Genomic DNA, 23,344 nt, shown 5'->3' with positions numbered 1-23,344 from the left:
AGAGTTTACCAAACTGTGTCCTAGGGTGGTATAGCTATCTAAGAGAGTTAACCAAACTGTGTCCTAGGGTGGTATAGCTGTCTAAGAGAGTTTACCAAACTGTGTCCTAGGGTGGTATAGCTATCTAAGAGAGTTAACCAAACTGTGTCCTAGGGTGGTATAGCTATCTAAGAGAGTTTACCAAACTGTGTCCTAGGGTGGTATAGCTGTCTAAGAGAGTTAACCAAACTGTGTCCTAGGGTGGTATAGCTGTCTAAGAGAGTTAACCAAACTGTGTCCTAGGGTGGTATAGCTATCTAAGAGAGTTTACCAAACTGTGTCCTAGGGTGGTATAGCTGTCTAAGAGAGTTAACCAAACTGTGTCCTAGGGTGGTATAGCTGTCTAAGAGAGTTAACCAAACTGTGTCCTAGGGTGGTATAGCTGTCTAAGAGAGTTAACCAAACTGTGTCCTAGGGTGGTATAGCTGTCTAAGAGAGTTAACCAAACTGTGTCCTAGGGTGGTATAGCTGTCTAAGAGAGTTAACCAAACTGTGTCCTAGGGTGGTATAGCTGTCTAAGAGAGTTAACCAAACTGTGTCCTAGGGTGGTATAGCTGTCTAAGAGAGTTTACCAAACTCTGTCCTAGGGTGGTAAAGCTATCTAAGAAAGTTAACCAAACTGTGTCCTAGGGTGGTAAAGCTGTCTAAGAAAGTTAACCAAACTGTGTCCTGGGGTGGTATAGCTGTCTAAGAGAGTTAACAATGTAGCCATGTTATTTTCTACTTCCTGTATTTAGCCATGTTATTTTCTACTTCCTGTATATAGTCATGTTATTTTCTATTCCCTGTATATAGTCATGTTATTTTCTACTTCCTGTATATAGCCATGTTATTTTCTACTTCCTGTATATTGCCATGTTATTTTCTACTTCCTGTATATAGCCATGTTATTTTCTACTTCCTGTATATAGCCATGTTATTTGTACTTGTTATTTGTATTTGTTATTCAGTGTCACAATGTTTTATTTTATCTTTAACTCTGCATTGTTGGAAAAGGACCCGTAAGGAAGCATTTCACCATTAGTCTACACCTGTTGTCTACCAACATGTGACACATAACCTTTGACTTGATATAAAATACAACCTGTCCTATTAAATAAACCTAAAACATGTGAGAAGGAGGACTCCCTCACCCCTTAAAAAAATGAATGAACAATACTTTTATTGTACCATTATCTCTGGATACCAAAAATGGAAATAAAAATAGTTTTTAACTTTATTTGGATACTAGTCCCCTGCAGATGGTTTAGACTAGTTATTGTTGGTATATTTAACACACTGACATCACACAGTAACAGTGAGGCTGTTTACCTTTGGTATATTTGACACAGTGACATCACACAGTAACAGTGAGGCTGTTTACCTTTGGTATATTTGACAGGATCTCATAGGTGACTCCACAGGAGTACAGTGTGTTCTTCAAGGACATCCGTCTCTTCAGACTCTGGGTGAAGCTCTACGGCAGAGAAAAACAACATGGAATAAAAAAAGACTATATTTTAAGGCATCCTCATGAAAGCCTGCCTGTTCTGCACATTGAGTAACAGGCTGCAAGACAGAGAGAGTTACAGGGCCGGATTCCCGGACAGAGGTGAAACCCAGTCCTAGCATGCCTGTTAGTCCAGGACTAGGCTTCATCTGGGTCGGGGAAACCGGGCTGTTTCTCAAATCTAATCTAATTATGTGCTGTCAGCCATGTCAGTAGTCACCAGGCCGGTCAGTGCTGTTTGTTGTAGATGTTGACAGATGTTTGTCTGTCTGTCAGTCTGTGTGTGTGTCTGTCTGTCAGTCTGTGTGTCAGTCTGTGTGTGTGTGTGTGTGTGTGTGTGTGTGTGTGTGTGTGTGTGTGTGTGTGTGTCTGTCAGTCTGTGTGTGTGTCTGTCAGTCTGTGTGTGTGTCTGTCTGTCAGTCTGTGTGTGTGTCTCCAGTCCAGTCAGTGCAGACCTGTTTGTTGTAGATGTTAACAGCGATCCTCTTGCGGACCACCAGTTCCATGGAGGCAGGATGGCTGAGCTGCACCGTGGCTTTAATGATCACGTAGATACGCTCGTTGGGTGACGTCACGCGGTTCAGGTGCAGAGAGTCGTGGATGGATGAGTCCCAGGAGCACACCACTGACACCTGGTGGCAGGAGGACAGATGACAGGAGGTATTTACACGCTACACTGCACGGTGGAAAACACTCACAACTATTATTCTTAGGGTTGCAAAGTTTCCCAAAATTATTCTCAGGTTTTCATGAAATCCTGATTGGAGGACTTCTGGGTTTCCTGCATATTTCCTCCTGATTGCGGAAATCTTCAACCAGGATTTCTGGAAAATGGGAAGTGGCCAGTGCACGCGCGCACAATCTCTCTTGTACAGCTAACCTTGTGGGGACACACAATTCAGTCTAATTCAAAATCAAATTTCCCCTAACCCCTAACCCGTACTTTTACCCTAACCTTAACCTTAAATCTAACCCTAGTTCCTAACCCTAGCTCCTAACCTTAACCCTAGTTCCTAACCCTAGCTCCTAACCCTAAACTTAGCTCCTATCCCTAGTTCCTAACCCTAAACCTAACTCTAGCTCCTAACCCTAAACCTAACCCTAGCTCCTAACCCTAACTCTAGCTCCTAACCCTAAACCTAACCCTAGCTCCTAACCCTAACTCTAGCTCCTAACCCTAAACCTAACCCTAGCTCCTAACCCTAACTCTAGCTCCTAACCCTAACTCTAACTCTAGCTCCTAACCCTAAACCTAACCCTAGCTCCTAACCCTAACTCTAGCTCCTAACCCTAAACCTAACCCTAGCTCCTAACCCTAACTCTAGCTCCTAAACCTAACCCTAGCTCCTAACCCTAACTCTAGCTCCTAACCCTAAACCTAACCCTAGCTCCTAACCCTAAACCTAAACCTAGCTCCTAACCCTAACTCTAGCTCCTAACCCTAAACTTAACCCTAGCTCCTAACCCTAACTCTAGCTCCTAACCCTAAACCTAACCCTAGCTCCTAACCCTAACTCTAGCTCCTAACCCTAAACCTAACCCTAGCTCCTAACCCTAACTCTAGCTCCTAACCCTAAACCTAACCCTAGCTCCTAACCCTAACTCTAGCTCGTAACCCTAAACCTAAACCTAGCTCCTAACCCTAGCTCCTAACCCTTAACGTAACCTTAACCCTAAACCCCATCGAAATAGCATTTGACCTCGTGGGGACCAACAAAATGTCCCCAGTTGGTCCCCAAAAAACTTGGTCCCAAAAATATATTCTGGGACCAATTCTTCTGGTCCCCACAAGAATAGTTAAACACGTCCACACACACACAGACACACACAGACATACACACACGGTAATCTACCTCGTCATCACTGTGTCTGATGATTGGCAGGTAGAAAAACTGGCTGCCGTGCTCCTTGGGCAGGATAGAGTTAACCCCGGCAGCGTTGGGTCCCGTTAACTGTTGATTCACTGTCAGGTTGTCTGCTGTAGAGGTGACAGAGACACACAGAGTCTGATGTTAGATCCTGTTAACTGTTGATTCACTGTCAGGTTGTCTGCTGTAGAGGTGACAGAGACACACAGAGTCTGATGTTAGATCATGTTAACTGTTGATTCACTGTCAGGTTGTCTGCTGTAGAGGTGACAGAGACACACAGAGTCTGATGTTAGATCATGTTAACTGTTGATTCACTGTCAGGTTGTCTGCTGTAGAGGTGACAGAGACACACAGAGTCTGATGTTAGATCCTGTTAACTGTTGATTCACTGTCAGGTTGTCTGCTGTAGAGGTGACAGAGACACACAGAGTCTGATGTTAGATCCTGTTAACTGTTGATTCACTGTCAGGTTGTCTGCTGTAGAGGTGACAGAGACACACAGAGTCTGATGTTAGATCCTGTTAACTGTTGATTCACTGTCAGGTTGTCTGCTGTAGAGGTGACAGAGACACACAGAGTCTGATGTTAGATCCTGTTAACTGTTGATTCACTGTCAGGTTGTCTGCTGTAGAGGTGACAGAGACACACAGAGTCTGATGTTAGATCATGTTAACTGTTGATTCACTGTCAGGTTGTCTGCTGTAGAGGTGACAGAGACACACAGAGTCTGATGTTAGATCATGTTAACTGTTGATTCACTGTCAGGTTGTCTGCTGTAGAGGTGACAGAGACACACAGAGTCTGATGTTAGATCCTGTTAACTGTTGATTCACTGTCAGGTTGTCTGCTGTAGAGGTGACAGAGACACACAGAGTCTGATGTTAGATCCTGTTAACTGTTGATTCACTGTTAGGTTGTCTGCTGTAGAGGTGACAGAGACACACAGAGTCTGATGTTAGATCCTGTTAACTGTTGATTCACTGTTAGGTTGTCTGCTGTAGAGGTGACAGAGACACACAGAGTCTGATGTTAGATCCTGTTAACTGTTGATTCACTGTTAGGTTGCTGTAGAGTTGCAGTTGGACTACGATGGTTGTAATTCTTCAGTCCAGTGAGACATAAAGTGGTTTAGTGTCAGTATGAAGGTGATTCCAGGCCTTACCATTCAAGTCCAGGAAGAGGACAGGGATGTGAGCTTCCATCCCAGCAGAGGGAGCCCTGCAACAGTGAAACAGTAGAAACAGGGTCAGAAGCAGTTTGAAACAGCACTACAGAGAAACACACTCTAAGGTTGTGTAATGTAGAAAAGCAGACATACATTCAATGATTATTTCATTGTGTATATTAAAGAATGACCATCAGACTTACCAGTGGGCAGGGGCACCAGGTATGCCACTGCCAGGCGCGGGCACCAGTACAACGTAATGACCATCAGACTTACCAGTGGGCAGGGGCACCAGGTATGCCACTGCCAGGCGCGGGCACCAGTACAACGTAATGACCATCAGACTTACCAGTGGGCAGGGGCACCAGGTATGCCACTGCCAGGAGCGGGCACCAGTACAGCGTAATGACCATCAGACTTACCAGTGGGCAGGGGCACCAGGTATGCCACTGCCAGGAGCGGGCACCAGTACAGCGTAATGACCATCAGACTTACCAGTGGGCAGGGGCACCAGGTATGCCACTGCCAGGCGCGGGCACCAGTACAGCGTAATGACCATCAGACTTACCAGTGGGCAGGGGCACCAGGTATGCCACTGCCAGGCGCGGGCACCAGTACAGCGTTCCTTTCCTCGGTCAGCCCTACCCACTGTTCCACCAGCCGGGCCTCCCTCTCCATGTCCTCCTCTGACTTCTCTAGAGAGAGAGAGAGAGAGAGAGAGACAGAGAGAGACAGAGAGAGAGAGAGAGAGAGAGAGAGAGAGAGAGAGAGAGACAGAGAGAGACAGAGAGAGAGAGAGAGAGAGAGAGAGAGAGAGAGAGACAGAGAGAGAGACAGAGAGAAAAAGAGAGAGAGAGAGAGAGAGACAGAGAGAGAGAGAGAGAGAGAGAGAGAGAGAGAGAGAGAGAGACAGAGACAGAGAGACAGAGAGAGACAGAGAGAGAGAGAGGAGTGTGAGGACGAGGTGTGTAATAGAAACCAAGTCCCAAAAGGGAAAAACCTGCCCACTAAGAATGCTGAATAAGCTAAATCAACCACAACTCAAGTAATTGACAGAACTGATACTGGTCCAGAATGGAGCCGTATAGTCCAGAATGATGAATAAGCTGAATGAAGACAGGACTGATACGGGTCCAGAGTGGAGCCGTATAGTCCAGAATGATGAATAAGCTGAATGAAGACAGGACTGATACGGGTCCAGAGTGGAGCCGTATAGTCCAGAATGCTGAATGAAGACAGGACTGATACGGGTCCAGAGTGGAGCCGTTTAGTCCAGAATGCTGAATACGCTGAATGAAGACAGGACTGATACGGGTCCAGAGTGGAGCCGTATAGTCCAGAATGCTGAATAAGCTGAATGAAGACAGGACTGATACCGGTCCAGAGTGGAGCCGTATAGTCCAGAATGCTGAATAAGCTGAATGAAGACAGGACTGATACTGGTCCAGAGTGGAGCCGTATAGTCCAGAATGCTGAATAAGCTGAATGAAGACAGGACTGATACCGGTCCAGAGTGGAGCCGTATAGTCCAGAATGCTGAATAAGCTGAATGAAGACAGGACTGATACGGGTCCAGAGTGGAGCCGTTTAGTCCAGAATGCTGAATAAGCTGAATGAAGACAGGACTGATACGGGTCCAGAGCGGCGCCGTATAGTCCAGACCTGGGACCCACCCTGTTTGTTGATGATCTTGTTGATCTGCTCGTCCAGGTACTCTCGTCGTTTGATGAGGGCCTCAGACCAGCGGTCCCTCACACAGTTCAGGTCCTCCTCCTGCAGGCCAACAGAAGACAACAGTGTCAGCAGGACTCTGTCCAGTATCAGAAACAAAGCATTACCAGGGTCTGGTTCAGTGGTCTGTAGCATTACAGGACCTTCCATGGCAGATTCCTACTTCCTCACCCCAGTAGACCCCACATGACCTGCGTGAGAAGCCACAGTGTGAGGCCCTAGGAGCCAAGTCAAAGTTAATCCTCTTTCTCAAAGTGTATTGAAAAAAAGTCCCAAATTCTATCAGGAAATGGAATGGCTCCCAGGCTCAGAGCCTTTAATGTTGAGATGACATCACCATGATCAAACTACCCACCCAGCACCATAACAACCACACACATGCAGACTCCACCCCCATTCCTGAGCTCAACTCCCCTGGCATGCTAAATGAGTCATGCATGGATGCAGCACTGCGTTGGTTATGTGATTGAGTGTGGTACAACAAGTCTCCTGCAGCAGCTCTTGAGTGGCGGGTTGAGAAGCAGACAGGAAGGAAGTTAGTGTGTTGGTTAAACCTGAGGGGGGGTAGGACCGAGGGACAGACTGGAACACAGACAGACAGACACCAGGGCGACTGTGGAGTGGGAGGAAAGAAACTCAGAATATGAGGGATCTATCTGGGCCTGGGGTGCTGCCTTAAAAAGATGTTCTAATCCTTGTCTTTGTTTGGATGACATTATTTAGTTGGACCAGTGCCATCCAAAATTGTGCTTGGAGGCAAGAGTTCTCCTCCAAAAGTGCACAACATTATCCAATCATGTTCCACTCTGTGAGGCCGGACCTAGGACCAGGAGTTTGTCCTGACCACTAGACCTGAGTAGGGAAAACTACCCCCTACTCCTCTAGCCTCCTGTCTCCTACCCCTCTAGCCTCCTGTCTCCCACCCCCTACTCCTCTAGCCTCCTGTCTCCTACCCCCTACTCCTCTAGCCTCCTACCCCCTACCCCTCTAGCCTCCTGTCTCCCACCCCCTACTCCTCTAGCCTCCTGTCTCCTACCCCTTACTCCTATAGTCTCATGTCTCCTACCCCTACTCCTCTTGTCTCCTGTCTCCTACCCCTTACTCCTATAGTCTCATGTCTCCTACCCCTACTCCTCTTGTCTCCTGTCTCCTACCCCCTACTCCTCTAGTCTCCTGTTTCCTCCCCCCTACTCCTATAGTCTCATGTCTCCTACCCCTACTCCTCTAGTCTCCTACCCCCTACTCCTCTAGTCTCCTGTTTCCTACCCCCTACCCCTCTAGTCTCCTCCCCCCTACTCCTCTAGCCTCCTGTCTCCTACCCCCTACTCCTCTAGCCTCCTACCCCCTACCCCTCTAGTATCCTGTCTCCTACCCCCTACTCCTCTAGCCTCCTGTCTCCTACCCCTCTAGTCTCCTGTCTCCCACCCCCTACTCCTCTTGTCTCCTGTCTCCTATCCCCTACTTCTCTAGTCTCCTGTCTCCTACCCCCTACTCCTCTAGCCTCCTGTCTCCTGTTTCCCACCCCCTGCGCACCCTTCTTAGTGGCGCCCACAGTCTGCAAGCACATGACCAGAAGCTGGTTTCCATCCATCATGCCTCATCATCATTGGCAGTAGTTAGGGTTCAACATTTCTGGGAAATCTAAAACAATTCCAAGGTTTTCCAGAAATCCCAGTTGGACGATGCCTGGATTTCCTGTTTATTCAATCTGGAAAACCTAGGATTTTGTTTTTTAAGTTATGGGAATGTTGCTACCCTCGCTGTAGTAGGAGGCAGCACCATCCATCATGCAGCAGCAGCAGTAGCAGCAGCAGTAGCAGACTGAGGAGTTACAGTATACCTGATAACTATCCATATCTCCATCCTCCTCCTCCCTCTGGCAGGACAGAATACAGCACAGTACAGTACACTCAGTCAGACAGGCAGACAGACAGACAGACAGGAGTAGTAGTAGCCTACACACCTCTCCACTGTCTGCAAGTCGCTCTGGATAAGAGCGTCTGCTAATTGACCAAAATGTCCAATGTAAATCACTAGAACTCTGGGTAAGGGTCAGTGGCACTGGAGATGTCACTGGCTGACTAACCACATGGTTCTATTTCCTCTGGAAAAGTGTGTAGCAGTGGGGGAAAAGGCTGCTTCTCCGTCCTTCTACATAAAAATGACCTCCCAGATCATTTGTATGTAGAATGACTGAGAAGCTCAGTTCTGTTGACTTTTTAAATGGACATTGTACTCCAAAATGAATGGAGAAAAAAAATAGATTTAACCTTTATTTAACCAGGAAGGGCTCATTGAGATTTAAAATCTCTTTTTCAAGAGCGTCATTATTTAAACCAAATTGAACATGTTTCATTATTTATTTGAGACTAAATTGATTATATTGATGTATTATATTAAGTTAAAATAAAAGTGTTCATTGTTCATTCAGTATTGTTATAATTGTCATTATTACAAATATATATATAATAATCGGCATCGGCTTTTTTTGGTCCTCCAATAATCGGTATCGGCGTTGAAAAATCATAATCGGTCGACCTCTAGTCCATACTATCAGGCATGCTATTAGCAATAGGCATGATCACCTGTAGCCCAACTGATGCAGCATGGTGGCTATAAATAAATAGGCTGAAGCATGAGGTTGTCTATCTGCATTTCCCCTATTGGTCTAATCACCAGCTAGATCTCAGATGTGATCTTTTAACTAGATAGCATCCTATTGATGCATTTGATGTCCCATATAATGTAGGCTTATCTGTTAGGGTAACGTGGGGTAAACCATCACCCGGGGTAACGCACCCCCTGCCAGTACTTCTCACAGAAACCACTTCAAGTCACCATTTTCCCTGGTTGCCACTACTCTAAAAGTGTAATCTGTCTCATAAAAAAAAAAAAATCACTCCCAAAACATGATTTTGAGGCAGGGTGGACGCATGTTTAGGAGTTGAGAAATAAATAAAGTAAGAATGGAAAGCTGGGACCCTCCTCTCTTTAATAAAAGCCAATGAATCTACTGTTTCCCCCATGATTAAAATAATTGTTGTGCATTAACTGCTTGTCAGTATGCATGTTTCCCTCCCTATGGCACTCGTAACTTGAATGCTTTTCGAGCGTAATTTCTTTCTCACATAGAACACACAACAAGAAGCCGACAAGGTACAATTGAAGTCGGAAGCTTACATACACCTTAGCCAAATACATTTAAACTCAGGGTTTTCACAATTCCTGATATTTAATCCAAGTAAAATTTCCCTGTCTTAGGTCAGTTAGGATCACCACTTTATTTTAAGAATGTGAAATGTAAGAATAATAGTAGAGAGAATTATTTATTTCAGCTTTTATTTCCTTCATCACATTCCCAGTGGGTCAGAAGTTTACACCATTAGTATTTGGTAGCATTGCCACTAAATTGTTTAACTTGGGTCAAACGTTTCGGGTAGCCTTCCACAAGCTTCCCACAATAAGTTGGGTGAATTTTGGCCCATTCCTCCTGACAGAGCTGGTGTAACTGAGTCAGGTTTGTAGGCCTCCTTGCTCGCACACACTTTTTCAGTTCTGCCCACAAATTGTCTATAGAATTGAGGTCAGGGCTTTGTGATGGCCACTCCAATACCTTGACTTTGTTGTCCTTAAGCCATTTTGCCACAAGTGTGGAAGTATGCTTGGGGTCATTGTCCATTCGGAAGACCCATTTGCGACCAAGCTTTAACTTCCTGACTGATGTTTTGAGATGTTGCTTCAATATATCCACATAATTTTCCTGCCTCATGATGCCATCTATTTTGTGAAGTGCACCAGTCCCTTCTGCAGCAAAGCACCCCCACAACATGATGCTGCCACCCCCGTGCTTCACGGTTGGGATGGTGTTCTTCGGCTTGCAAGCCTCCCCCTTTTTCCTCCAAACATAACGATGGTAATTATGACCAAACAGTTATATTTTTGTTTCATCAGACCAGAGGACATTTCTCCAAAAAGTACGATCGTTGTCTCCATGTGCAGTTGCAAACCGTAGTCTGGCTTTTTTTGGGGCGGTTTTGGAGCAGTGGCTTCTTCCTTGCTGAGCGGCCTTTCAGGTTATGTCGATATAGGACTCGTTTTACTGTGGATATAGATACTTTTGCACCTGTTTCCTGCAGCATCTTCACAAGGTCTTTTTCTGTTGTTCTGGGATTAATTTGCACTTTTCGCACCAAAGTAAGTTCCACTCTAGGAGACAGAACGCGTCTCCTTCCTGAGCGATATGACGGCTGCCTGGTCCGATGGTGTTTATACTTGCGCACTATTGTTTGTACAGATGAACTTGGTACCTTCAGGTGTTTGGAAATTGCTCCCAAGGATGAACCAGACCTGTGGAGGTCTACATCTTTTTTCCTGAGGTCTTGGCTGATTTCTTTTGATTTTCCCATGATGTCTAGCAAAGAGGCACTGGGTTTGAAGGTAGGCCTTGAAATACATCCCCAGGTACACCTCCAATTGACTCAAATGATGTCAATTAGCCTATCAGAAGCTTCTAAAGCCATGACATAATTTTCTGGAATTTTCCAAGCCGTTTAAAGCCACAGTCAACTTAGTGTATTGTAAACTTCTGACCAACTGGAATTGTGATACAGTGAATTATAAATGAATTATAAGTCTGTAAACAATTGTTGGGAAAATGACTTGTGTCATGCACAAAGTAGATGTCCTAACCAACTTGCCAAAACTATAGTTTGTTAACAAGAACTTTGTGGAGTGGTTGAAAATGGAGTTGTAATGACTCCAACCTAAGTGTATGTAAACTTCTGACATCAACTGTACATAGATTCTATTCATGACTCGTTTTGCTTGAAGAGGAAAAGTGAATGTAGAATGTTCTAGCCTCTTCAAAGTTCGCCTCAGCAGAAATATTTGTTTTATGTTACATATTTTTTGGGGGGCGTGGCAGCAACGATTTTGGTGTGGCGCAGCGCCACAGCTAAAATGGCTGCAGCGGAAACGCTGTAGTCAACTTAAGGTGAAAAATTGTAGTCCAACTAGAGGACAGCCTAATCAGATCACTCAATGGATTCGATTGATACACAACAGAAAAATATGTTGACTTTTCTACATTCTACACAGCAGATGAATATATTTCTGTGGTTCCGTCATTCTACAGATGTCTCCCTCCAGTGGAATAATTGATGATTGGCTCCTTTCTTTCCCTACACCAGACAGCTTTGACATGATAGCCTGAGGATCCTCCATCTGAAAACTACAGGATGCAGAGATTGATTACTGCTAGGATTTCATCATGTCCAGATACACAGTACAGTATTGTAATACTGTAGATATCTCCAGTCCACCATTAGGCAGTAGAACTGTAGTCTCATCCCAGGGCCTGGTGTGTGTGTGTGGGTGTGTGTGTGTGTCTCTGTTTGTGTGTGTGGGTGTGTGTGTGTGTCTCTGTTTGTGTTACAGTAATATGAACCCAGACATTCTGCAACATTCATTAGATTTACAGACAGCCTTACAGCAGCCCATGATTTAGTCATGTCAGTAGGCCCAGAACCAGAATCACCACAGCTAGTCACACCATCACTACCACCACCATCACTACCACCACCACCACCACCATCACCACCACCACCACCACCATCACTACCACCACCACCACCACCATCACTACCACCACCATCACTACCACCATCACCACCACCCCCACCATCACCACCACCACCATCACTACCACCACCATCACTACCACCACCACCACCATCACCCCCACCACCACCACCACCACCATCACCCCTACCACCATCACTACCACCACCACCACCATCACTACCACCACCATCACTACCACCACCACCACCATCACTACCACCACCATCACTACCACCACCACCATCACTACCACCACCATCACTACCACCACCATCACTACCACCACCACCACCATCACTACCGCCACCATCACTACCACCACCACCACCACCACCACCATCACTACCACCACCATCACCACCACTACCATCACCACCACCCCCACCACCACCACCATCACTACCACCATCACTACCACCACCATCACCACCACCACCACCACCATCACTACCACCACCACCACCATCACCATCACTACCACCACCACCACCATCACTACCACCACCACCACCATCACTACCACCACTATCACTACCACCACCACCACCACCATCACCCCTACCACCATCACTACCACCATCACCACCATCACTACCACCACCATCACTACCACCACCACCATCACTACCACCACCATCACTACCACCACCACTACCACCACCACCACCACCACCACCACCACTACCACCACCACCACCATCACTACCACCATCACCACTACCACCACCACCACCATCACTACCACCACAATCACCACCACAATCACCACCACCATCACTACCACCATCACCACCACCATCACTACCACCACCATCACCATCACCACCACCATCACTACCACCACCAACACCACTACCACCACCACCATCATCACCACCACCACCACCACCACCTCCATCACCACCACATGAGTCTCCTTGACCAATACATTACATATAACACCACAGTTGTATATTATAAAGAGGAAGCAAATCTGATATACAACATTGCCACATCTCTCACAAACTTATTATAGAAATATGCTGTGTGTGATTGTGTAGTGGTGTGTGTGTGTGATTGTGTAGTGGTGGTGTGTGTGTGTAGTGGTGTGTGTGTGTGTGTAGTAGTGGTGTGTGTGTGTGTGTGTGTGTGTGTGTGTGTGTGTGTGTGTGTGTGTGTGATTGTGTAGTGGTGGTGTGTGTGTGTAGTGGTGTGTGTGTGATAGTGTGTGTGTGTGATTGTGTAGTGGTGGTGTGTGTGTGTGTGTGTGTGTGTGTGTAGTGGTGTGTGTGTGTGTGTGCGTGATAGTGTGTGTGTGTGTGTGTGTGTGTGATAGTGTGTGTGTGTGTGTGTGTGTGTGTGTGTGATTGTGTAGTGGTGTGTGTGTGTGTGATTGTGTAGTGGTGTGTGTGTGTGTGTGTGTGTGTGTGTAGTGGGGTGTTGGTGTGTAGTGTGTGTGTGTGTGATTGTGTAGTGGTGTGTGTGTGTGTAATAGTGTGTGTGTGACACTGACCTGGTAGCTGTCCAGGGCTCTCTGTAGCTTGGTGGAGCGTGCTGACACACAGCCGATAGAGACAGACAGAACAGCCTCCACCAGCAGAGGCAGAGTCCCAGAGTCCTGCACCTGCTTCACACACACCTGCAGCCTGCGCGAGTGACCCTGACAACACACACACCATCCATATAACCTGCTTAACATACAGACAGCCAATTACAATGAAGATAAACACAGAAGAAAACCGGGAAATTAGACGGCGCTCATCTTTTCCATTCATTTGGGGATTGAGTCAATGAGGCATATAACTGGATCTACATAACCGATGTCGTGGGACGTGGTTTCATCTTGACATCAATCTGACAAACTATACTTTATGAGTGAAATGTCCCTTTAAATGTTGCTGGAACACTCCTCCAGTCTGATGTCCTTCCCTGTCCTGTTACCTGTCTGAGCTGGAACACTCCTCCAGTCTGATGTCCTTCCCTGTCCTGTTACCTGTCTGAGCTGGAACACTCCTCCAGTCTGATGTCCTTCCCTGTCCTGTTACCTGTCTGAGCTGGAACACTCCTCCAGTCTGATGTCCTTCCCTGTCCTGTTACCTGTCTGAGCTGGAACACTCCTCCAGTCTGATGTCCTTCCCTGTCCTGTTACCTGTCTGAGCTTGAACACTCCTCCAGTCTGATGTCCTTCCCTGTCCTGTTACCTGTCTGAGCTGGAACACTCCTCCAGTCTGATGTCCTTCCCTGTCCTGTTACCTGTCTGAGCTGGAACACTCCTCCAGTACCGATGTCCTTCCCTGTCCTGTTACCTGTCTGAGCTGGAACACTCCTCCAGTCCGATGTCCTTCCCTGTCCTGTTACCTGTCTGAGCTGGAACACTCCTCCAGTACCGATGTCCTTCCCAGGCTGCATCTCTACATCAGAGTAGTCCCCCTGCTCATTCAGCTCCTGGATAGAAACCCACAGCTCAATACGACGAGACACCTCACTCCACCTGCAGGGACAAATCACATGGGACTTATTTGTCACACATTTATTTGTCACATGCGCTGAATACAGCAGGTGTAGACCTTAACGTCAAATGCTTACTTACAGGCCCTTACTTACACACAACAAGCAAGTGACGGGTGAGTGTGTGTGTGGTGCATGCCTTTATGTATCCTTGAGATTATACACACACAATATGTATGTGCTCTACACACGGTGTGTGTACCTGTCTCGTAGTGTGCGTGTCTTGGCCAGCAGTGCGTCCAGCTCCCAGAGAGAGCGTCCGTTCCCGGCACAGCGGTGACCCCACACCTCGATGGCCAGCGCCCCGTCTGCGATGAACTCTAAAAACTCCTCTGTCACATGGACCACATACTCCTAAACACAGAGAGATACTATATCAAACATCAACGATGAGCAGATCACATACTCCTAAACACAGAGAGATACTATATCAAACATCAACGATGAGCAGATCACATACTCCTAAACACAGAGAGATACTATATCAAACATCAACGATGAGCAGATTACATACTTCTAAAGACAGAGATACTATATCAAACATCAACGATGAGCAGATCATATACTCCTAAACACAGAGAGATACTATATCAAACATCAACGATGAGCAGATCACATACTCCTAAACACAGAGAGATACTATATGAAACATCAACGATGAGCAGATCACATACTCCTAAACACAGAGAGATACTATATCAAACATCAACGATGAGCAGATCACATACTCCTAAACACAGAGAGATACTATATTAAACATCAACGATGAGCAGATCACATACTCCTAAACACAGAGAGATACTATATGAAACATCAACGATGAGCAGATCACATACTCCTAAACACAGAGAGATACTATATCAAACATCAACGATGAGCAGATCACATACTCCTAAACACAGAGAGATACTATATGAAACATCAACGATGAGCAGATCACATACTCCTAAACACAGAGAGATACTATATCAAACATCAACGATGAGCAGATCACATACTCCTAAACACAGAGAGATACTATATTAAACATCAACGATGAGCAGATCACATACTCCTAAACACAGAGAGATACTATATGAAACATCAACGATGAGCAGATCACATACTCCTAAACACAGAGAGATACTATATCAAACATCAACGATGAGCAGATCACATACTCCTAAACACAGAGAGATACTATATGAAACATCAACGATGAGCAGATCACATACTCCTAAACACAGAGAGATACTATATCAAACATCAACGATGAGCAGATTACATACTCCTAAACACAGAGAGATACTATATGATACATCAACGATGAGCAGATCACATACTCCTAAACACAGAGAGATACTATATGAAACATCAACGATGAGCAGATTACATACTCCTAAACACAGAGAGATACTATATGATACATCAACGATGAGCAGATCACATACTCCTAAACACAGAGAGATACTATATGAAACATCAACGATGAGCAGAAACATGAGAATAATGGTGACATGGGCCCTGGTCTAAAGTAGTCAACTGGATAGGGAACAGAGTGCCATTTGGGATGCAGACATATTCTAACCAGAATCCTCAGCGTCAGTGACAGCCAGCAGAGGATGATGTGAAATAACTTTTCCAAAATTCATTGGATTTCCAGAAATCCCAGTTGAAGAGTCCCGAAATCAGGAAGTAATCAGGAGGAAATCTAGATTCCTCCAATCGGGATTTCCGTAAAACCTGGGAATTTTAGGAAAGTCACCATAATGTTGTAACCCTATGTTCCCTACCTTGCAGTGGTCGAAGCGGACGGTGAACTGGGCGTCGGGGGAGCGAGGCGTGGTGGGCGTGTCTGGGCTGACCATGGGCGGGGCCACCGTAGGCTCCGCCCCCTCCCAGAAGGTGTACTGGCAGAAGACGAAGTTGGACAGGTTGAGAGGCAGCCCCGTGGCCTCCCTGATACGCACCTGTAGTAGAAAATAACCATGAAGAAGATGACGTTATTGTCCAATCTACACAGATCCACTGTTGTCCTGTTTATTACAAATCCTCCGAAAGACACACAGACACAAACTGAGCAGCTATATACACTGAAGAGTTATATATACTGAAGAGTTATATATACTGAAGAGTTATATACACTGAAGAGTTATATATACTGAAGAGTTATATACACTGAAGAGTTCTATATACTGAAGAGTTCTATATACTGAAGAGTTCTATATACTGAAGAGTTATATATACTGAAGAGTTATATACACTGAAGAGTTATATACACTGAAGAGTTATATATACTGAAGAGTTCTATATACTGAAGAGTTCTATATACTGAAGAGTTATATATACTGAAGAGTTCTATATACTGAAGAGTTCTATATACTGAAGAGTTATATATACTGAAGAGTTATATATACTGAAGAGTTCTATATACTGAAGAGTTATATACACTGAAGAGTTATATACACTGAAGAGTTATATATACTGAAGAGTTCTATATACTGAAGAGTTCTATATACTGAAGAGTTCTATATACTGAAGAGTTATATATACTGAAGAGTTCTATATACTGAGCAGCTATATATACTGAGGAGTTATATATACTGAAGAGTTATATATACTGAAGAGTTATATATACTGAGGAGTTCTATATACTGAGCAGCTATATATACTGAAGAGTTCTATATACTGAAGAGTTATATATACTGAAGAGTTATATATACTGAGGAGTTATATATACTGAAGAGTTATATATACTGAAGAGTTCTATATACTGAGCAGCTATATATACTGAAGAGTTATATATACTGAAGAGTTATATATACTGAAGAGTTATATATACTGAGGAGTTATATATACTGAAGAGTTATATATACTGAAGAGTTATATATACTGAGCAGCTATATATACTGAAGAGTTATATATACTGAGCAGCTATATATACTGAGGAGTTATATATACTGAAGAGTTATATATACTGAAGAGTTAGAGATAGAACAGAGGACAGTTATATATACTGAGGAGATAGAACAGAGGACAGTTCTACTATGACGCCCGTTGAGCAGTCAGGGGGTTAAGTGCCTTGCTCAAAGGCACAATGGCAGGAGATGGCACTAGGACAGTGATGGCAGCAACCCTCCAGGACCCAGACAGACAGTAGTAGTGTATGAGACGTACCCTGCAGGTGAGTTTCCTGGCCATGTGGACCATCTCTCCCTGACTGTCCATCACATCGTAGATGCTGCTCTCACTGGAGTTCTCTGACGAATCATCTCCCCCCTCCAGCCGCTCCGGCACCGCCCCGCTGACACGCATCAGCTCTACGTGGAGCCTGCCGGCTACCTGTCACACACCAGGGGGTACAGACCCAGCACATCAATACACCTCAGTACAGACCTAAACAGGTGCAGAGTACAGACAGAGAAGGGGGTACAGACCCAGCACATCAATACACCTCAGTACAGACCTAAACAGGTGCAGAGTACAGACAGAGAAGGGGGTACAGACCCAGCACATCAACACACCTCAGTACAGACCTAAACAGGTGCAGAGTACAGACAGAGAAGGGGGTACAGACCCAGCATATCAACACACCTCAGTACAGACCTAAACAGGTGCAGAGTACAGACAGAGAAGGGGGTACAGACCCAGCACATCAACACACCTCAGTACAGACCTAAACAGGTGCAGAGTACAGACAGAGAAGGGGGTACAGACCCAGCACATCAACACACCTCAGTACAGATCTAAACAGGTGCAGAGTACAGACAGATTAACGCCAAGTACAAAGAGTTCCCCAGAAGCCATTTCAATATCCTGGTAGAAGCATGTGGTCAGACACACATTGAGAACAGGTAATTACATTTCTTTAGTAACTTAGCAGACGCTCTTCTCCAGAGAGACTTACAGGACCAATTAGGGTTGAGTGTCTTGCTCAACAGCACATTGACAGATTTTTCACCTAGTCAGCTCGGGGATTCGAACCAGCGACCTTTCGGTTACTTGCCCAACGCTCTTAACCACTAAGCCAGGGTTTCCCAAACTCAGTCCTGCCCTCCGGCGCTACACAGCTGATTCAAATAACCAACTCATCATCCGACTATGATTATTAGAATCAGCTGTATAGTGCTAGGGCAAAAACCAGAACGTGTACCCAGTGGGGGCCCCAGGACCCAGTTTGGGAAACCCGGCGCTATGCTACCTGCCGCCCAGCAAGGACCCGAAGTACTACCATGAAGTTGATAACAGCACAACCCCACTGTATCACTACCATCGTTAATCATTACTAACCCTCCTTAAATGAGATGTGTGTGTGTGTGTGTGCATTCCTCTGAGTGTGTGTGTCACAGGAGGCTGTTGAAGGGAGGACGGCTCATAATAATGGCCGGAACGAATCAAATGGAAACCATGTGTTTGATGTATTTGATAATATTCCACTGATTCCACTCCAGTCATTACCACGAGCCAGTCCTCCCCAATTAAGGTGCCACCAACCTCCTGTGGTGTGTGTGTATACATTCCGTTGTGTAGGTGTGTGTGTGTGTGTATACATTCCGTTGTGTAGGTGTGTGTGTGTGTGTGTGTGTGTGTGTGTGTGTGTGTGTGTGTGTATACATTCCGTTGTGTAGGTGTGTGTGTGTGTATACATTCCGTTGTGTAGGTGTGTGTGTGTGTGTGTGTCTGTGTGTGTGTGTGTGTGTGTGTGTGTGTGTATACATTCCGTTGTGTAGGTGTGTGTGTGTGTTGTTCTCTCACCTCCCCCTGCTGGCTGATGATAGGAACAGCGTACTGTAGTCTGATATCGTGGAAAAGACACTCCAGAAAGACGTTGGCCACTCCTATCAGGTTGTGGTTCTCCTGAGCTTCATAGAAGGACTCACTGTGCTGCTTGTGGTTGTTCAGCTTGGTATGCTGATCAGGGAAACATGATACAAACACACACCTGAAAACTTCACCCATCATCCAATTATCATCTTCATCACTGACAAAGAATACTTTTCCCTCCCACAATCACTTCCAGCAGTGTCTCCCCTCGGAACATGATCCCCTCTCATCCCCCCTCTCATCATCCCTCTATCTCCCCCTCTCATCATCCCTCTCTCCCCTCCCCGTTCCTCCTCTCCCCTTCCTCTCACCGTGTCCTCAGCTCCCTCCTTCCAGTCTCTGTAGTGGTCTCTCATGTCCACTAGTTTGTTCTCCAGCTTCTCGATGGTCCACACCTGTGTCCCCTTCCCTTTCCACCTCACCTGGATGGCTGGTTCACTCACTATGGCTCCACGCTGAACCAAGACACACTGACTCTCAAGGTGATATAATGTACTGAACAAAGTTCTACAAATGACAGTATTTTTGTGTACACGTTATCATATTAATGATACACAATCAGACCGTTCCTTGAGCTTTTTTCTCATTGTACCGTATGTAGATGACAAAACATGACACATCACTGATGACGTGTGTGTGTGTGTGTGTGTGTGTGTGTGTGTGTGTGTGTGTGTGTGTGTGTGTGTGTGTGTGTATTAGAAGTGTATGCAGAGGTTGATCACCTTGCGGTTGGCACTGAGGTTAGCTGCAGGGATCTGTAGGGTGACCTGGTAGTCAGTCAGTTTGTTCATCTCCTTTGCCAGGAAGTTGGCCTCTCTCACCAGGGTGTTGGCCTTGACAACCTGCTCCCTCAGCCTGGACAGACTCTGACGAAACAGCTCGTCCCTGACACACACACAGAGGACATACAGAGAGACCATTCACACCTGTGACTGTGATCCAAACAGGTTGGTTACAACTTCATTGCTCCTGCATCCAAAGCCGTAGCATGTGTGTGTGTGTGTGTGTGTGTGTGTGTGTGTGTGTGTGTGTGTGTGTGTGTGTGTGTGTGTGTGTGTGTTTGTGTGTGTGTGTGTGTGTGTGTGTGTGTGTGTGTGTATTCCCTTCACCTCTCCTCAGTCCAGGGGCGTATCTTGCTGTGGTGTGATGGTGTGTGTGTGGGGAAGGTGAGGCGGTCGCTGCTGGATCGCTGGTGCTGATTGGTCCTCTCAGGAGACAGCTGTTGCCGTAGTGACTCCAGCTCTCTCTCGTACATCATCCTCTGTTCCTCCAGCGCTGTGCGTTTCTCCTCCAGGTACTGCTTCTCTAACACCTGGACCACGTTCTGCATGGGATCTATAGGAGAGATACCATACTGTTAAAACATACTGCTTCTCTAACACCTGGACCACGTTCTGCATGGGATCTATAGGAGAGATACCATACTGTTAAAACATACTGCTTCTCTAACACCTGGACCACATTCTGCAGATGGTCTGTATCAGATGGTCTGTACCAGATGGTCTGTACCAGATGGTCTGTATCAGATGGTCTGTACCAGATGGTCTGTACCAGATGGTCTGTACCAGATGGTCTGTATCAGATGGTCTGTATCAGATGGTCTGTACCAGATGGTCTGTACTAGATGGTCTGTACCAGATGGTCTGTATCAGATGGTCTGTACCAGATGGTCTGTATCAGATGGTCTGTACCAGATGGTCTGTACCAGATGGTCTGTACTAGATGGTCTGTATCAGATGGTCTGTATCAGATGGTTTGTACCAGATGGTCTGTACCAGATGGTCTGTATCAGATGGTCTGTACCAGATGGTCTGTACCAGCTGGTCTGTACTAGGTGTGAGTGTAGTGGTGAGTTTAGTGTAGTGGTGTGTGTGGATGGTGGGTGTGTGTAGTGGTGTGTGTAGTGTAGTGGTGAGTTTAGTGTAGTGGTGTGTGTAGTGCAGTGTAATGTAGTGGTGTGTGTAGTGTAGTGTAGTGTAGTAGAGGTCGACCGATTATTGGAGGACCAAAAAAGCCGATACCGATTAATCGGACGATTTTTAAAAATGTATTTGTAATAATGACATTTACAACAATACTGAATGAACACTTATTTTAACTTGATATAATACATCAATAAAATCTATTTAGCCTCAAAGAAATAATGAAACATGTTCAATTTGGTTTAAAAGTTCCCGCTCAGCCCAGTCAAAACTGTTCGCTGCTCTGGCACCCCAATGGTGGAACAAACTCCCTCACGACGCCAGGTCAGCGGAGTCAATCACCACCTTCCGGAGACACCTGAAACCCCACCTCTTTAAGGAATACCTAGGATAGGATAAAGTAATCCTTCTAACCCCCCGCCCCTTAAAAGAGTTAGATGCACTATTGTAAAGTGGTTGTTCCACTGGATATCATAAGGTGAATGCACCAATTTGTAAGTCGCTCTGGATAAGAGCGTCTGCTAAATGACTTAAATGTAAATGTAAATAATGCAAAAACAAAGAAGAAGAAAGAGAAGAAAGTAAAAGTGCAATATGTGCCATGTAAAAAAGATAACGTTTGAGTTCCTTGCTCAGAACATGAGAACATATGAAAGCTGGTGGTTCCTTTTAACATGAGTTATTCCCAGGTAAGAAGTTTTAGGTTGTAGTTATTATAGGAATTATAGGACTATTTCTCTCTATACCATTTGTATTTCATACTAGGGAAATTGTGTCATTTCTCTTGCGTTCCGTGCAAGCAGTCAGGGTATATGCAGCAGTTTGGGCCGCCTGGCTCATTGCAAACTGTGTGAAGTCCATTTATTCCTAACAAAGGCCGTAATTAATTTGCCAGAATTGTACATAATTATGACATAACATTGAAGGTTGTACAATGTAACAGCAATATTTAGACTTATGGATGCCACCCGTTAGATAAAATACGTAACGGTTCCGTATTTCACTGAAAGAATAAACGTTTTGTTTTCAAAAATGATAGTTAAGTCTATGATTTGATAGAGCAGTCTGACTGAGCGGTGGTAGGCAGCAGCAGGCTCGTAAGCATTCATTCAAACAGCACTTTCATGCGTTTTGCCAGCAGCTCTTCGCAATGCTTCTAGCATTGAGCTGTTTATGACTTCAAGCCTATCAACTCCCGAGATTAGGCTGGTGTAACCGATGTGAAATGGCTAGCTAGTTAGCGGGGTGCGCGCTAATAGCGTTTCAAACGTCACTCGCTCTGAGACTTGGAGTAGTTGTTCCCCTTGCTCTGCATGGGTAACGCTGCTTCGAGGGTGGCTATTGTCGATGTGTTCCTGGTTCGAGCCCAGGCAGGGGCGAGGAGAGGGACGGAAGCTATACTGTTACACTGGCAATACTAAAGTGCCTATAAGAACATCCAATAGTCAAAGGTATATGAAATACAAATGGTATAGAGAGAAATAGTCCTATAATTCCTATAATAACTACAACCTAAAACTTCTTACCTGGTAATATTGAAGACTCATGTTAAAAGGAACCACCAGCTTTCATATGTTCTCATGTTCTGAGCAAGGAACTTAAACGTTAGCTTTTTTACATGGCACATATTGCACTTTTACTTTCTTCTCCAACACTTTGTTTTTGCATTATTTAAACCAAATTGAACGTGTTTCATTATTTCTTTGAGGCTAAATTGATGTTATTGATGTATTATATTAAGTTAAAATAAGTGTTCATTCAGTATTGTTGTAAATGTCATTATTACAAAAAAATTAAATTAAATTAAACGGCCGATTAATTGGTATCGGCTTTTTTGGTCCTCCAATAATCGGTATCGGCGTTGAAAAATCATAATCGGTCGACCTCTAGTGTGTAATAGGTGGGATGGCAGCCTCTCCCACACAGCAGATGCAAGGCTGCAGGTCATCCCACCTCATGTGAACAGGACAGGGGCATCACACACACACACACACACACACACACACACACACACACACACACACACACACACACACACACACACACACACACACACACACACACACACACACACACACACACACACACACACACACACACACACACACACACACACACACACACACAAAAGACAGCTTGTGTGTGACATAACGGTTGCATCACAGGGAAAGAGAGGAGCGAGGAGAGGACAGCTGTTTCCCCCTCAGCTCCCCTT

General features: G+C 45.3%; 1 protein-coding gene across 3 annotated transcripts in view; it reads right to left on the bottom strand.

Moving 5' to 3' along the window:
* Window positions 1-1,373: 1,373 nt before the first annotated feature.
* Window positions 1,374-23,344, bottom strand: part of LOC139572993 (kinesin-like protein KIF13A) — a 154,023-nt gene continuing 132,052 nt past the window's right edge. The window contains exons 17-32 of one of the 3 annotated variants that reach the window (XM_071395939.1): window positions 20,317-20,542; window positions 19,930-20,092; window positions 19,519-19,662; window positions 19,139-19,294; window positions 17,561-17,725; window positions 16,177-16,353; window positions 14,607-14,758; window positions 14,255-14,387; window positions 13,410-13,556; window positions 8,136-8,171; window positions 6,238-6,337; window positions 5,133-5,259; window positions 4,562-4,617; window positions 3,382-3,506; window positions 1,984-2,160; window positions 1,374-1,495 (exon numbers count right to left, since the gene is read on the bottom strand). In XM_071395939.1, coding sequence (XP_071252040.1) covers window positions 1,376-1,495; window positions 1,984-2,160; window positions 3,382-3,506; window positions 4,562-4,617; window positions 5,133-5,259; window positions 6,238-6,337; window positions 8,136-8,171; window positions 13,410-13,556; window positions 14,255-14,387; window positions 14,607-14,758; window positions 16,177-16,353; window positions 17,561-17,725; window positions 19,139-19,294; window positions 19,519-19,662; window positions 19,930-20,092; window positions 20,317-20,542 — 2,204 coding nt within the window. In that variant the 3' untranslated portion in view covers window positions 1,374-1,375. Of the gene's footprint in view, window positions 1,496-1,983; window positions 2,161-3,381; window positions 3,507-4,561; window positions 4,618-5,132; window positions 5,260-6,237; window positions 6,338-8,135; window positions 8,172-9,273; window positions 11,526-13,409; window positions 13,557-14,254; window positions 14,388-14,606; window positions 14,759-16,176; window positions 16,354-17,560; window positions 17,726-19,138; window positions 19,295-19,518; window positions 19,663-19,929; window positions 20,093-20,316; window positions 20,543-23,344 lie in introns of those variants that run through there. The other 2 variants (XM_071395940.1, XM_071395941.1) reach the window with 2 other exon arrangements.

The sequence above is a fragment of the Salvelinus alpinus genome, chromosome 4, assembly GCF_045679555.1.
Source record: "Salvelinus alpinus chromosome 4, SLU_Salpinus.1, whole genome shotgun sequence".
Classification (NCBI taxonomy): domain Eukaryota; kingdom Metazoa; phylum Chordata; class Actinopteri; order Salmoniformes; family Salmonidae; genus Salvelinus; species Salvelinus alpinus.
This window is presented reverse-complemented; position numbering and strand designations above follow the sequence as displayed.